The 16,127-nt window shown below is 43.9% G+C and overlaps 1 protein-coding gene across 2 annotated transcripts in view; it reads left to right on the forward strand.

Annotated features, from left to right (window-relative positions):
• GAL3ST3 (galactose-3-O-sulfotransferase 3) overlaps positions 1-4,941 on the forward strand; it is a 32,431-nt gene extending 27,490 nt beyond the window's left edge. For both annotated transcript variants that reach the window (XM_079957616.1, XM_079957617.1), the window contains exons 2-3: positions 1,136-1,370; positions 2,394-4,941. In XM_079957616.1, the coding sequence (XP_079813742.1) occupies positions 1,282-1,370; positions 2,394-3,549 (1,245 nt within the window). In that variant the 5' untranslated portion in view covers positions 1,136-1,281 and the 3' untranslated portion in view covers positions 3,550-4,941. The remainder of the gene's footprint in view (positions 1-1,135; positions 1,371-2,393) is intronic.
• Positions 4,942-16,127: the final 11,186 nt, after the last annotated feature.

Here is a 16,127-nt window from a genome sequence, read left to right on the forward strand (position 1 = left end):
TACTGGGGCGGGGGGAGAGAGAAGAGGCACTCAGGGCATCTTCAGATAACCATCTCTGAGATTGTTGCTTTGTTTGTTTTTAAGGGGTTGTTCAGGAGCTTAATCCCCCCCCCCTTTAGTGCAGAGGGGACACGTGAAAGTGGGGAGGAATATAGTTCTGGAGGCTGGAGAAGAGGAATAACTCTGTAAGGGGGAGCACAATGTGGATTGGGGGGGAAATGAGGATGGGTGGGTGAAGCATTTATTTTATTTACCATGTTTGTTCTCAGTGGGTGAGCCTGGCCCCCACACTCTGTAGACACATGACTCCCAGTGTTTCCCATGAAATTCTACTCAGAGGAGACCCATTGAAATGAATAAACCTACATTAGTCATCCTTCTGAACTTCAAAGAGATCTGAAGACGGGCCTGTATAGGGAAATTTTGAATGTTTTATGTTTTCTGGTGTTTTTAAATTTTGCTGGAAGCCTCCCAGCAGTCATATGTGCAGCATAGTAGTAGTAGTAGTAGTAGTAGTAGTAGTAGTAGTAATAATAATAATAATAATATATTTTATTGTTATTGCTACTGCTGCTGTTGTTATTATTAGTATTAGTATTATCTCTGTAAGTTTTTAATGAACTTTTCAATTTTTACAAATTCTTTTAAATAACCACCAGAACAAATCTCTCATATCTGTTGACTTTCCATCCACCCTTCCATGGTGCTTATTCTTACCTTATATTACTTATATTTTACCCATTATATACATTAGTTATAAATGATTAAACTGCATTTCTCAACTGATGCTATACTTCCAATCCTGCATACGCTTTAACATAACCATAAAACTTTTTCAAATATTCAAATATTACACAAAACATTTCCGTTCTTCAAGAAACTTTTATTCATTCTGTTCTTTAATTCTCAGTTAGTCTAGCCATCTCAGCTTCTTCTTCTTCTGCTTCTTCCCATCAGTGGATCTGCTCTAAGAGGGGTTAGCATTGGCTACAATGGCTACAACCTCTTGTACCTGCATATTATAGCAGTTCACCTGTGAAACCACAGTGCCTCTGTTTGAGTTGGATCTGCCACGACTCCTTTATACACACACAGAGAGAGGACTTGTTGCTGACTGCTGTGCTTCCCCTCGCAGGTATCCCCTTCTGCACAAGGCCGGAGGCCGCTGCCTGCTACCTGCCCTGAGCCTCCATGCCGGGGTGGACTTGCCCCTGCACTGTGCCTGGATAAGGGCCCCCAGCATAGCCTGTGCCCTTTGCACTGCTGCACTCCAACCTTGAGATGATGTCGCGCAAGAAGGCCATCCTCCTCCTCCTCCTGGCGTTCAGCACAGGCACTTTGCTCCTGCACCAAAGTGCCCACCTTGGCTGGTAGGCGTGGGAGACATTGAAACGGCGGGGGTTGGTGCCAGTTCTAGGTTTGGGGGCAGCCTTTGGGCAACACGCTCTTCCCCCTGTCCTCCCTGGGTATGCCCTAGGCCACTGTTCTTCAGACATTGCTGGGCTACAATTCCCATCATCCCTGTCCATTGGCTAAGCTTGTGCTTCCCAAACTTGGATCTCTAGCTGTTTTTGGACTACAATTCCCACCACCCCTGACCACTGGTCTTGCTAGCTATGGATGATGGGAGTTGTAGTTCTGAGTGCACCACCTCCTTGCTGCTGCTGCCGCCACCACCACTGCCCAATTGCATACCTCTCCCTCTGGGTCCAATCCAGACCTCCTCCCAGAGAATGAGGGCAAAGTATGGAGAGTTTTCTTCTCCTCTTCTCTTACCTCTCACTCGCACCAACAGCAAGGAGGAAGAGGCCCAAGAGATTGGGAGTGGGGCCCCTATTAGGGCATGTGCATTTGCAGGTGCCCAGTGATGCTGGCACCATTCCAGACTAATACTAACAAGGAAGAAAAGAAGGGAGTGGTGGGTGGGTGTGGGAATGGGCAGTGGGCACTTTTAAGATGGCCTATGATGTCTTACCGGTTGAGGCAAATGAGAAAATTTGGAGGCAGCTTGGGGAGGTTGGGTGGCAATCTAGGAGATGGGCAAACAAGCACAGGAGGCGGAAAATGGCATGCTCCTCAGGATGTGAATCCGCCGCTCCACCCAGCTGTCCCCAACCTGCCACCTGAGGCACCTGCTTCACCACGCCTCATAATTGGGCCGGCCCTGTGGATGACATTTGGGTTGGGTATTGGAAAGGAGAAAGGAGCAGAGCTTTTAAAAAGTGGTGGAGCGGAATTAAAATGAAGGGAGGGCTCAAAATAAGTGGGGGAAGAGGGTGGAGGGTCCATGAGGGCTTGGGTGTGAGACTAGGAAGCATCTCTGGGCTTGTTGTCGTTTCTCTCGACCCCCCTGCCGCTAACCGGACCCCTTGCTTCTGCACCCTGCCGCCCAGGTTCCCAAAGTCGGCGCCCTTCAGCTGTGCGCCCCCATCGCCCCCCCGCCCCAAGCACACTGCCGTGGCCTTCCTGAAGACCCACAAGACGGCCAGCACCACCGTGCAGAACCTGCTCTTCCGCTTTGCCGAGCGCCACAACCTGACGGTGGCGCTGCCTCACCACACCTGTGACCACCAGTTCTGCTACCCGCGCAACTTCTCGGCCCGCTTCGTGCACCCTTACACACTGCCGCCGCGGCTCATCGCCAGCCACCTGCGCTTCAACCGCGAGGAGCTGCACCGCCTCATGCCCAACGACACCATCTACGTCACCATCCTGCGCGAGCCGGTGGCCATGTTTGAGTCTCTCTTCAGCTACTACAACCAGTACTGCCCGGCCTACAAGCGGGTGCCCAACGGCTCCATGGAGGCCTTCCTGGACGACCCTCGCCGCTACTACCGCCCCCATGAGAAATACGCCATGTACGCGCACAACACGCTGGTGTACGACCTGGGGGGTGACCCCGAGCACAGCCCCGAAGACCCCACCTACTTGCCGGAGTTCATCCGCCAAGTGGAGGGCATCTTCTCGCTGGTGATGCTGGCCGAGTACTTTGACGAGTCCTTGGTCCTCCTGCGCCGCCTTCTGGCCTGGGACCTGGAGGACATCCTCTATGTGAAGCTGAACATGCGCAGCCCCGAGTCCAAGCTCAACATCACCTCGGCCCGTGTGGCGGCCCAGGTCCACGCCTGGAACGCCCTCGACGCCCGCCTCTACGACCACTTCAACGCCACCTTCTGGCGGAAGCTGAGGCGCGTGGGCCAGGACTGTGTCCAGAAGGAGGTGCGCGCCCTCCGCCGGGCCTGCGAACACCTGGCACACCGCTGCTTTGGGGGCCAGCCCCAGCTGCGCCCAGCCATGCAGATCAAGAACAAGGAGCTGCGGCCCTGGCAGCCCAGCGCCAAGGTGGGCATCGTGGGCTACGACCTGCCGGGCTCGGGCGCCCCCTTGGACGAACAGTGCCTCAAGCTGGCCATGCCCGAGGTGCAGTACTCCCGCTACCTGCTGCGGAAGCAGAGCCTGAGGAACCGGAGGAGGGCGGCCCTACATCGGCCGCTGCCGCCTCGGGGGCTCCTGAGGCCACCCCGGCACCCTGTCCCCAAGGCAGCATGAGCTCCCCACCACCGCGGCAGCTGGAAAGGCCCAGGAGGCGGAGGCCCGGTTGGCAAGAGCCCCGAAGAGAAGCTTCTCACCGTCGCCCTGGCAACACCTCAGCGTCCTGTGATGGGCCCTTGCAATACTAGATTAGGCCTAGGCCTCAGCCTTCTTCAGAGCCAGGGTGGAGGGGGGCTGGTGATGGCTAGTCCGATTTGGCAATGGCTCCCCCTCAGTTTCTCTTTTCTGGGACTTAGGGCTGTGCTTAGTCCTATTAAAACTCAGGGCCTTGGGATCTGGGTGAGCGGGACTTTCCTCCAGGCGCCCTGAGGCCATGTGTGCGAGCCAAGTGGATTCCCGTCGCTCGGCAACCAGCCTGATTTTTGTTTCTTAAACCCAACTGGGTGCTCCGTTCTGGCCTCGTTTCTCCCTTGCTCCAGAGGAAATGCTACAACTGGACCTCGGGGGAAGCTGAGCACATCCGGGCCCCGTCCCTTGCTGTTAGAAAGCAGTGAGGGTGGTCTCCCTCCCCGCTTCTGACAACCATTTTCTTCGTCCTCCCCACCATGAACATCCAAGTGCTGAATTCGACCACTTCCGGTTCTGCTGCCCCAAATCCATAGTGCATGCCTGCACCCCACTTTCACATCCATCCACGTGGAGCTCCAACCTGACATCATCTCCCTCCCCTGCCCAAAATTTATTTTATACCTTTATCAGTCTCTCTCTACGCCCCACCCCCTTCATGGGACTTGCCATGATTCATCTCCAGAAACTTGCTTTTTTATTTTATTTTATTTTTAATGTCCTAGACCTTGTGACATTGTAATACAGAATGTCGCTGTGTTTTTCTTAAAGGAGGAGCTGGAGGCCAATAAAACAACAAACAAACAAAACCTGTTTTTGCTGTTAGAATTAAGTGTGTGTGTTTAGAGATACTGTATTTTTTTAATAGAGTGGGTGGGTTCCTCACTTAGGGGATATCAGAGAATTCCCAGGGAAAGAGGAGTTGAAATTGCTAATGCCTGCTTCATCGTCCCAAAGTCTGGAATGGAAATCAATCCAATTAATATGATTGGTATTGGTTGTTGTTGCTTTCAGTTTACAAATGATACGTAACCGATTCCTTCCCCCTGCCTCAAAACTGCATTGCATTTCCTTTGCACTGAAATGAATGGGGTGAAATAATGTGACAACATAATTATGTAAAATTCTGCCACAGAGGACAGCAAGGTAAATAACTGAAGGTTTTTTTAAAAATGTGTTTCATTAATTTTCACACAGCAAGTACAACAAATAACATGGTTTTCGTCAGGCGGTGAACAGTAGAACGGAAACAAGCTGCATGTGATGAGCATATATCAAATGGAAATTGATGCCTCCTTAGGATGCTGGAAGCTCAGTTGGTAGAGCACCGGACTCTTCGTCTCAGGGTCGTGGGTTCAAGCCCCATGTTGGGCAAAGATTCCTGCATTGCAGGGGGTTGAACTTGATAGGCCTCTACAATTCTACCTCCCTCTGCGTGGATTTCACGCAGGAGGTGTTGGCGACTGTGTCAGCAGGCATCCCCATAGATTTATTTATCTCATTCATGACTTACTTCCTATGAAGCATCTCTGAGCAATTTTGCGGTAAAAACATGCACAATAAACTCTGCATGAAATGATTTCACAGCCAACATGGATGTTGACTAGGATAAAACAATATCCACGTTAGAAGGCTTGTTGAAACAGGAAATTCTTTAACAGGCACCAGAATGTCAGTATAGATGGTGCCTGCTTGTCTATTCATGGGAGGGAGCACTAGAGGGGAGGTGCCACCACCTTAAAGGCCTGACTCCAACACCATGTGCAATGGAGCTCTTGATGAGATGGTGTCTGCAGGAGGCGCTTTCTCTGCAGAGAGCTGCCGGAAGGAGGTTTATTTTATATATTATTCGGGGGGCCACTAGGTGGCGCATCGGAAGATGGCTGACAATAACATCTCTCCGACCCACACGAGGTAATTTGGAGGCTATGATGGGGGTAATTAGCCTCCTTAACCCCCCCCCCCAGGATTATGGGGGGGACGGCCCTTGCCTGCTGTGCCCTATACCACCCCCGAATTTGTGGGGGTGGGGGCACTAGGCACAAAGCCCTCCTGTGGGATTTTCGGCACTCCTCGACGCCGTCCCCGATTCGCGCCGCTGGTTGCAATGATCTTTAAAAGAAATAATTTGGACATGATTAATTGCACATACATCAAGGAAAAAGGGGAGTAAATACTGCTGACAGAAGAGATCTCTGATAACAAGACAACAATAAAATACGAGAAGAACGTCAAGATACGGTAATGACTGAGGGGGGAGGGGGGGAAAAACCTGCCTCTACCTTTTTATGTGATTTAACAAGAATCCCCCTCCCCTAATGAGTCAGAAATTAAGGACTTAAGCTGTGGATTTAAGGCTGTGTGGAGATAAACTTTCGATCCAAAGCAATGTTTCAAGATGAAGCTGGAAAGCTAAGAGTTTTGGAGTGACGCAATCAGGAAAAAATGCCGTTCGCCATTTTGTGAGGCATTGTGGGAGCTCTTGGGTCTGGGAGGAGAAAGAGAGAAATAGAGTTGTTTACATATCGTTAATCAACTCCTCGGTGGGACTTAAGAGCGACAAATGCCAAAATTTACGATGGATAAAGTGATGTTATCTACGAAGGAGATATATGGAAACCATCTGGACTTAGTGAAGGAACGGGAAATCCACACAGGATTATTACACTTGCTATCGGCTTAAGGAGACTAACAGAAGAGATCGTAAAGGAAAAAGAGAAATTATACGAACAAGATATGATGTGGCAACACCAAGATAAGACTGGATAGAATTATGAACTTTGTTTGGACTGATTGGGACTGATTTGGACATTAACGCAGTAATAAGAAGATGATCTGAATTCCCCTTTGGATCTTGAAGTATGGGTTCCCCCAACAAAATTTAAAAATTTGGCTTTGTAATTCGGAATTTATATGATGTGATTTAATTTGATGTGATTGGCCAGTTAATAAAAATTATTTTAAAAAAAAATATTTTATATATTATTCAATTTATATACCGCTCTTCATCTGAAGTTCTCAGGGTAGTTCACAAGATTAAAAAGTACAAGGTAACCTCCATACAACTTGCAGGAAGAGCAAAGTGGGGTTTTCACTAGTCCAGATGGAGTTGGTTGAACAACTGCTCTCCTGGATGGATGTTCCTGTGCAGTACTTTTTAAAGAAAGTGTCTGTTGAATTGGTCACAAAGTTCTTCCAGCTTCTACTCTCCCATTTCCCTACAGCAACTTGAGACCATGAGCACTTCTAAATCATCACTATTGTCAGGTCAGATTCAGTCACATTGCAGCACATTCAGATGGTGCAGTTAAAAGTTGATTTGGGGCTCTTTTCAATAAGGAAAGAAATGGGGGGAAATGCTCTGGAAAGAGTGGGCTAACTTAACACTTGCTTGGCACCATGTTGTATAACCTCCCCATGAATCAAATCAGAATGAATGCTCAACAAACAGGTCATCTTGAAGTGACCTCAATTTCCCTGGGATAGCTCGAGATCACATTTAAGGGCCATCTCATCAAGCTGATTTGGTAGCTTCTGTTTCCCCCCTAGACTGTCAGTATTTTCTGCAATTAAAGTGTTATTAAGGGACTCTGTTGCTCTGGCACAATAAACCCACTTTTTAAAAACAGGACTTTTTGCATCTAGGAAAGTAATGAAGAAATGGACTGAGAAGTGTGGGAGGAGCAAATGATTTAACAGGAAGGCATATAAACTCACTAGCAAATCAAGATAACCACCTTGCAAACAAACCATAATAAATGCTCAAAAAAGATAAGACATAAGGTGTTCTTTTTTGGGTGGGATCCAATTGCATACTTGTAAATTCAGGCTCTACTTGTAAATTCAGGCTGTACAATTATAGTTGATTGGGAGGTTTTCTGCAGCAAACCTGCTTCCTGGAAAGGTCAAACTTCTTGCAGCAAGGAAAGAGACTGGAAAGTGTGGGAGAAGATTTGTTTTGATGCAACATCCCACTAGCACATCAGAACGAATGCTCATTAAATGGGGAATGTTGTCTAATATATCTGCAAACAAATCAGGATGAGTGTTCAATACAGTGGTACCTCGGGTTACATACCCTTCAGGTTACATATGCTTCAGGTTACACACTCCGCTAACCTAGAAATAGTGCTTCAGGATAAGAACAAAAATTGGGCTCCAGCGGTGCGGCGGCAGCAGGAGGCCCCAATAGCTAAAGTGGTGCTTCAGCTTAAGAACAGTTTCAGGTTAAATACGGACCTCCGGAACGAATTAAGTACTTAACCTGAGGTACCACTGTAGACAGGTAGCCTGGAAGCTTCCATATTTTAATCTCCACGTAGACTGTGCAAGAACACAAACTGGTCTCTCTCTTTTTTTAAAAAAAAATAATTTTTATTGGTTTTCCAACACAAATAAAAACAAACAACACATTCACATACACAAACAAAAACATATAAAACATGTATAATTTCATAATCCTGTTTTCATACCCCTTGTTTCTCCGACTTCCCCATACTGCATCCTTATTTTTAACATTTTTTTTTAGCAATTCTCCAATAATTAATTATTTAATTCACTTTCATTACATTCCTTTTTCTTTTACTTATTAGTTACACCTGCAATTCTCTATTTCTTATTCCCTGACATCTAACACTCCTCAATTTTGCAATAATTTTAAAGATATATCTAGAATTTCTTCCAATCTTCTTCCGCTGTCTCTTTCCCCTGGTCACGAATTCTGCCGGTCATCTCTGCCAGTCCCATATATTCAATCACCTTCGTCTGCCATTCTTCCAGAGTAGGTAGTTCTTGTGTCTTCCAATACTTTGCGAGAAGAATTCTTGCTGCTGTAGTAGCGTACATAAAAAACGTCCTATCCTTCCTTGACACCAATTGGCTAACCATACCCAGAAGAAAAGCCTCAGGTTTCTTAGGAAAAGTCCACTTTAGGACTTTCTTAATTTCATTATAGATCATTTCCCAAAAGGCTTTGATCCTCGGGCAGGTCCACCAAAGGTGGTAGAAAGTACCTTTGTAGCACCCTGCTTGTGGCTAACGCTTAGCTGGAATGAAATATTCAACGCAGCAATAGAGAAATTAAAATAGTAATTTATTTGTCAGACAAATAAATATGAGGCACAGTGGTATATGGTTACCAAGCTCTGGCCTGGCCTCTTGCCATTCTGGCCAGCACTTATATTTCCTTAATCCAGCCCCCTTGCTCCTCCTGTGGCTGCCTCTGTCCAATCAGCCTGGTTAAAATTCCTATTGGCTGTTTGCTAGAACCAATCACAAAGGATACACCCATTTCCTCTTGTCCTTTTATGGGAATCAAAAAGCTATATATTCTTCTATCTATAAATGACAAATAAGTAGTAATATATCTTACATGTGTCTCAACAAGGAATCTTAATTACCAGCTCACCTCTTGCCCTCCTTGCCCTATTGCCTTCCAAAACAGATGGTTAATCTTGAATTTTTATCTTAAGCATATGTCAAGGATTTTGAGTTCACATCAACATTGAGAGATCTCCTTCATTTGAAGGTTTCTAAACAAAAGGCCTGACAACCATATATCACGAGTGCTTGATGGCGTCTCCTGTCTGGCAAGGGGGGGCTGGTGGCTGATGGCCCCTGTGATCTCTTCCAACTATATGAAATAAGAATCTAGCATTTCTTAAATCCTTTGCATAATTATATTTAAGCTAATATATTTAATACATAAATAACCTTTTAAAAGGAAAAGAAATCTTAAAAGGATCTTAGTTTAAGAAAGAAACAGCTTTAGAAAAGACTTCCCAAAAATGCTCTCTTTCTGCCAGCCAAGCCAGTTGTCTTTTTCACTGCTCTTGACCTTCTTAACCTTAGGAAGAAGATATGGCTCATTTTACTATTTATCCACCCTTAATTTGTAGGGTCAGTGTAACCTTGGCTCTCAGCCTGTAATTCCCTTTTTACGACTTTGAGAATTGTTTTCTGCTATAAATCAGGGGGCCCCTTTGTCTAGGAGAAAAACATTGCCAAGGTTCTTAGGCAGCTGGTCTTCTGCCTGGCATGAAACATTTGAAGATCTTTAAGCTCATTTTTAAAATACAAGCCACAGGATTATTACACTTGCTATCGGCTTAAGGAGACTAACAGAAGAGATCGTAAAGGAAAAAGAGAAATTATACGAACAAGATATGATGTGGCAACACCAAGATAAGACTGGATAGAATTATGAACTTTGTTTGGACTGATTGGGACTGATTTGGACATTAACGCAGTAATAAGAAGATGATCTGAATTCGCCTTTGGATCTTGAAGTATGGGTTCCCCCAACAAAATTTAAAAATTTGGCTTTGTAATTCGGAATTTATATGATGTGATTTAATTTGATGTGATTGGCCAGTTAATAAAAATTATTTTAAAAAAAAATATTTTATATATTATTCAATTTATATACCGCTCTTCATCTGAAGTTCTCAGGGTAGTTCACAAGATTAAAAAGTACAAGGTAACCTCCATACAACTTGCAGGAAGAGCAAAGTGGGGTTTTCACTAGTCCAGATGGAGTTGGTTGAACAACTGCTCTCCTGGATGGATGTTCCTGTGCAGTACTTTTTAAAGAAAGTGTCTGTTGAATTGGTCACAAAGTTCTTCCAGCTTCTACTCTCCCATTTCCCTACAGCAACTTGAGACCATGAGCACTTCTAAATCATCACTATTGTCAGGTCAGATTCAGTCACATTGCAGCACATTCAGATGGTGCAGTTAAAAGTTGATTTGGGGCTCTTTTCAGTAAGGAAAGAAATGGGGGGAAATGCTCTGGAAAGAGTGGGCTAACTTAACACTTGCTTGGCACCATGTTGTATAACCTCCCCATGAATCAAATCAGAATGAATGCTCAACAAACAGGTCATCTTGAAGTGACCTCAATTTCCCTGGGATAGCTCGAGATCACATTTAAGGGCCATCTCATCAAGCTGATTTGGTAGCTTCTGTTTCCCCCCTAGACTGTCAGTATTTTCTGCAATTAAAGTGTTATTAAGGGACTCTGTTGCTCTGGCACAATAAACCCACTTTTTAAAAACAGGACTTTTTGCATCTAGGAAAGTAATGAAGAAATGGACTGAGAAGTGTGGGAGGAGCAAATGATTTAACAGGAAGGCATATAAACTCACTAGCAAATCAAGATAACCACCTTGCAAACAAACCATAATAAATGCTCAAAAAAGATAAGACATAAGGTGTTCTTTTTTGGGTGGGATCCAATTGCATACTTGTAAATTCAGGCTCTACTTGTAAATTCAGGCTGTACAATTATAGTTGATTGGGAGGTTTTCTGCAGCAAACCTGCTTCCTGGAAAGGTCAAACTTCTTGCAGCAAGGAAAGAGACTGGAAAGTGTGGGAGAAGATTTGTTTTGATGCAACATCCCACTAGCACATCAGAACGAATGCTCATTAAATGGGGAATGTTGTCTAATATATCTGCAAACAAATCAGGATGAGTGTTCAATACAGTGGTACCTCGGGTTACATACCCTTCAGGTTACATATGCTTCAGGTTACACACTCCGCTAACCTAGAAATAGTGCTTCAGGATAAGAACAAAAATTGGGCTCCAGCGGTGCGGCGGCAGCAGGAGGCCCCAATAGCTAAAGTGGTGCTTCAGCTTAAGAACAGTTTCAGGTTAAATACGGACCTCCGGAACGAATTAAGTACTTAACCTGAGGTACCACTGTAGACAGGTAGCCTGGAAGCTTCCATATTTTAATCTCCACGTAGACTGTGCAAGAACACAAACTGGTCTCTCTCTTTTTTTAAAAAAAAATAATTTTTATTGGTTTTCCAACACAAATAAAAACAAACAACACATTCACATACACAAACAAAAACATATAAAACATGTATAATTTCATAATCCTGTTTTCATACCCCTTGTTTCTCCGACTTCCCCATACTGCATCCTTATTTTTAACATTTTTTTTTAGCAATTCTCCAATAATTAATTATTTAATTCACTTTCATTACATTCCTTTTTCTTTTACTTATTAGTTACACCTGCAATTCTCTATTTCTTATTCCCTGACATCTAACACTCCTCAATTTTGCAATAATTTTAAAGATATATCTAGAATTTCTTCCAATCTTCTTCCGCTGTCTCTTTCCCCTGGTCACGAATTCTGCCGGTCATCTCTGCCAGTCCCATATATTCAATCACCTTCGTCTGCCATTCTTCCAGAGTAGGTAGTTCTTGTGTCTTCCAATACTTTGCGAGAAGAATTCTTGCTGCTGTAGTAGCGTACATAAAAAACGTCCTATCCTTCCTTGACACCAATTGGCTAACCATACCCAGAAGAAAAGCCTCAGGTTTCTTAGGAAAAGTCCACTTTAGGACTTTCTTAATTTCATTATAGATCATTTCCCAAAAGGCTTTGATCCTCGGGCAGGTCCACCAAAGGTGGTAGAAAGTACCTTTGTAGCACCCTGCTTGTGGCTAACGCTTAGCTGGAATGAAATATTCAACGCAGCAATAGAGAAATTAAAATAGTAATTTATTTGTCAGACAAATAAATATGAGGCACAGTGGTATATGGTTACCAAGCTCTGGCCTGGCCTCTTGCCATTCTGGCCAGCACTTAAATTTCCTTAATCCAGCCCCCTTGCTCCTCCTGTGGCTGCCTCTGTCCAATCAGCCTGGTTAAAATTCCTATTGGCTGTTTGCTAGAACCAATCACAAAGGATACACCCATTTCCTCTTGTCCTTTTATGGGAATCAAAAAGCTATATATTCTTCTATCTATAAATGACAAATAAGTAGTAATATATCTTACATGTGTCTCAACAAGGAATCTTAATTACCAGCTCACCTCTTGCCCTCCTTGCCCTATTGCCTTCCAAAACAGATGGTTAATCTTGAATTTTTATCTTAAGCATATGTCAAGGATTTTGAGTTCACATCAACATTGAGAGATCTCCTTCATTTGAAGGTTTCTAAACAAAAGGCCTGACAACCATATATCACGAGTGCTTGATGGCGTCTCCTGTCTGGCAAGGGGGGGCTGGTGGCTGATGGCCCCTGTGATCTCTTCCAACTATATGAAATAAGAATCTAGCATTTCTTAAATCCTTTGCATAATTATATTTAAGCTAATATATTTAATACATAAATAACCTTTTAAAAGGAAAAGAAATCTTAAAAGGATCTTAGTTTAAGAAAGAAACAGCTTTAGAAAAGACTTCCCAAAAATGCTCTCTTTCTGCCAGCCAAGCCAGTTGTCTTTTTCACTGCTCTTGACCTTCTTAACCTTAGGAAGAAGATATGGCTCATTTTACTATTTATCCACCCTTAATTTGTAGGGTCAGTGTAACCTTGGCTCTCAGCCTGTAATTCCCTTTTTACGACTTTGAGAATTGTTTTCTGCTATAAATCAGGGGGGCCCTTTGTCTAGGAGAAAAACATTGCCAAGGTTCTTAGGCAGCTGGTCTTCTGCCTGGCATGAAACATTTGAAGATCTTTAAGCTCATTTTTAAAATACAAGCCCTGATTAAACATATAAGCTTTGATAAAAATGCAGGCTTATGATTAGATGCCTCACCTTCAGTCTCATTACACTTCCAGCAATTATTATTGAGCAAATGATAAATTTTTGCAAGCTTGACTGGGGTCATGTACCACCTATAAATCATTTTCATTAAGTTTTCTTTTAAGGCATTACATGCCGTAAATTTAACACCGGTGGTCCATAACTGCTCCCAGTCTGCAAACATAATGTCATGACCAATGTCTTGTGCCCATTTAATCATAGCTGATTTCACCGTTTCATCCTGTGTATTCCATTTTAGCAGCAAATTATACATTCTTGACAAATTCTTAGTATTGGGTTCTAACAATTCTGTTTCTAGTTTAGACCTCTCCTTCTGGAAGCCTATTTTCCTGTCCTGTTTAAATGCCTCATATATCTGATGATAATGTAACCAGTCTCGTACTTTAGGCTTTAGTTTCTCATAACTCTGTAATTTAACTTTTTCACCATCTTGTTCTAAAATTTCACAATATTTTGGCCAATTAGGCTCCATATTAAGTTTTTTCACCTCTTTGGCTTCCATTGGTGACAACCACCTGGGAGTTTTACTTTCTAACAAATCTTTATACCGCATCCAAACATTATATAATGCTTTTCTAACAATATGGTTTTTAAAACCCTTATGAACTTTAACCTTGTCATACCATATGTATGCATGCCAACCAAATCTATTATCAAACCCTTCCAGATCCAAAATGTCTGTATTCTCAAGAAGCAGCCATTGTTTCAACCAGCAAAAAGCTGCCGATTCATAATAAAGTCTTAAGTCCGGCAGGGCAAACCCCCCTCTTTCTTTTACATCAGTTAAAATCTTAAATTTTATTCTGGGCTTTTTGCCCTGCCAGACAAATTTAGATATATCTTTCTGCCACTTCTTGAAACACTCCATCTTGTCCAATATCTGCAATGTTTGAAATAAAAACAGCATTCTGGGCAGCACATTCATCTTGATAACAGCAATTCGGCCTAACAAGGAAAGTCTCAACCTTGACCATATTTCTAGATCTTTCTTTACCTCTGTCCAACATTTATCATAATTATCCTTAAATAAGTTCACATTTTTAGATGTTAAGTTTACCCCCAGGTATTTCACTTTTTTTGTTATCACTAAGCCTGTTTCACTCTGAAACTTCTCTTTTTCACAAAACTGGTCTCTCTCTTTCTGGTTTTTAGCTGGTCCTTGCCAGGAGTGAGAGAAGGAGAGAAACTCAGCGGTGACTTGGCTGGCGAGAGGCTGCAGCTTCTTAACAAGAAGATTTATTAGCTAATCCTCCACAGATCATCCTTGCAGATTGGCCGAGTTAGAAACCTTGTGTGGGGAAGTGAGATGGGTGAAGAAGCACAGGGGAGGAGAGCACATTATTATCAGTTTAACAATCTGCAAAAGATTCCCCCATCAGGATGAGAAACTGGTCACAAGAAATTTGTGGGCCTGAGGCTCTCAATGCCAAACTGGATCGTACCCCACAAACCGAGAGCAAGAGGAAAAGGTAGGGATCTGCCCTCCATATAGCCTACAGAGGTCACTTGAGTCCCTCCCCTTCTCTCTGCCCTGTTTCAACCAAGCCATGATCAATTTGCTTCCCATCCCTGATAAATGGCTGATGGCACATGACTTTGTCTGGCCCAGGATGAGCTACTAGTGCAAGCTAACTTTTTTTAACCAGCATACCACTTCCATCGTGCCGTTTCTTAGTTTGCAAAGAGCTGTAGGCTAATTTGCAAAGAGCATAGTTAGCAGTCTACAGAATCGGAGATTTGATGCAGAAAGCCCTTCTAAACAGGGACTAGGCTGAAGTGACCTTTATTGCTACAATCTAGAGAAGCTTGTTTCTACAGCTTGCAGTGTTGGGGATGGAGCACTTAAAGCATCTTTCAGCTTTTTTATTGGTGTTAAGAAACAACTGTGATCCAACAGGGCGGGAGCTCAGTTGGCAGAGCCTCTGTTTTGCATGCCGAAGGTTGCAGGATCAATCCCCAGGGTCTCCAGGTAGGACTTCTTGTCTGACTGCGTAAGGCAGCTTCCTTTGTTCCTATTTTTGTTCTTTCGGTTTTGAATTCTCTCTGCTTGCCAGACTGTGTGTTAAGGCTACATTATTACCTATTTTCTTCCCTTGAAGCAACCCAAAAGGATTCCCCATACTATAAAAACATACAAAGAACGATTGCATATGCAGAAAGCAGCTTAAACATTTGTGTGTTATACAGTTAAAAACACACAAAATTTAAAACACCACTCTAAATGTATTGTTATAAGTTGGGGGTGGGGTAGGCTGTATCTGAGGTCCTTCTAAACCCTGGATCCAGCAAGTGTTAAAATATAAGCCAGGTCCGTATAGTTAAATCCATGGTTTTCCCAGTAGTGATGTATGGAAGTGAGAGCAGGACCATAAAGAAGGCTGATCGCCGAAGAATTGATGCTTTTGAATTATGCTGCTGGAGGAGACTCTTGAGAGTCCCATGGACTGCAAGAAGATCAAATCTCTCCATTCTTAAGGAAATCAGCCCTGAGTGCTCACTGGAAGGACAGATCGTGAAGCTGAGGCTCCAATACTTTGGCCATCTCATGAGAAGAGAAGACTCCCTGGAAAAGACCCTGATGTTGGGAAAGATGGAGGGCCAGGCACTCCTGTCTTCCACTGCCTCCCGCAGTTTGGTCAGACTCATGTTTGTAGCTTCGAGAACACTGTCCAACCATCTCGTCCTCTGTCGTCCCCTTCTCCTTGTGCGCTCCATCTTTCCCAACATCAGGGTCTTTTCCAGGGAGTCTTCTCTTCTCATGAGATGGCCAAAGTATTGGAGCCTCAGCTTCACGATCTGTCCTTCCAGTGAGCACTCAGGGCTGATTTCCTTCAGAATGGAGAGGTTTGATCTTCTTGCAGTCCATGGGACTCTCAAGAGTCTCCTCCAGCACCATAATTCAAAAGCATCAATTCTTCGGCTATCAGCCTTCTTTA

The sequence above is a fragment of the Podarcis cretensis genome, assembly GCF_951804945.1.
Source record: "Podarcis cretensis genome assembly, chromosome: 16".
Lineage (NCBI taxonomy): Eukaryota > Metazoa > Chordata > Lepidosauria > Squamata > Lacertidae > Podarcis > Podarcis cretensis.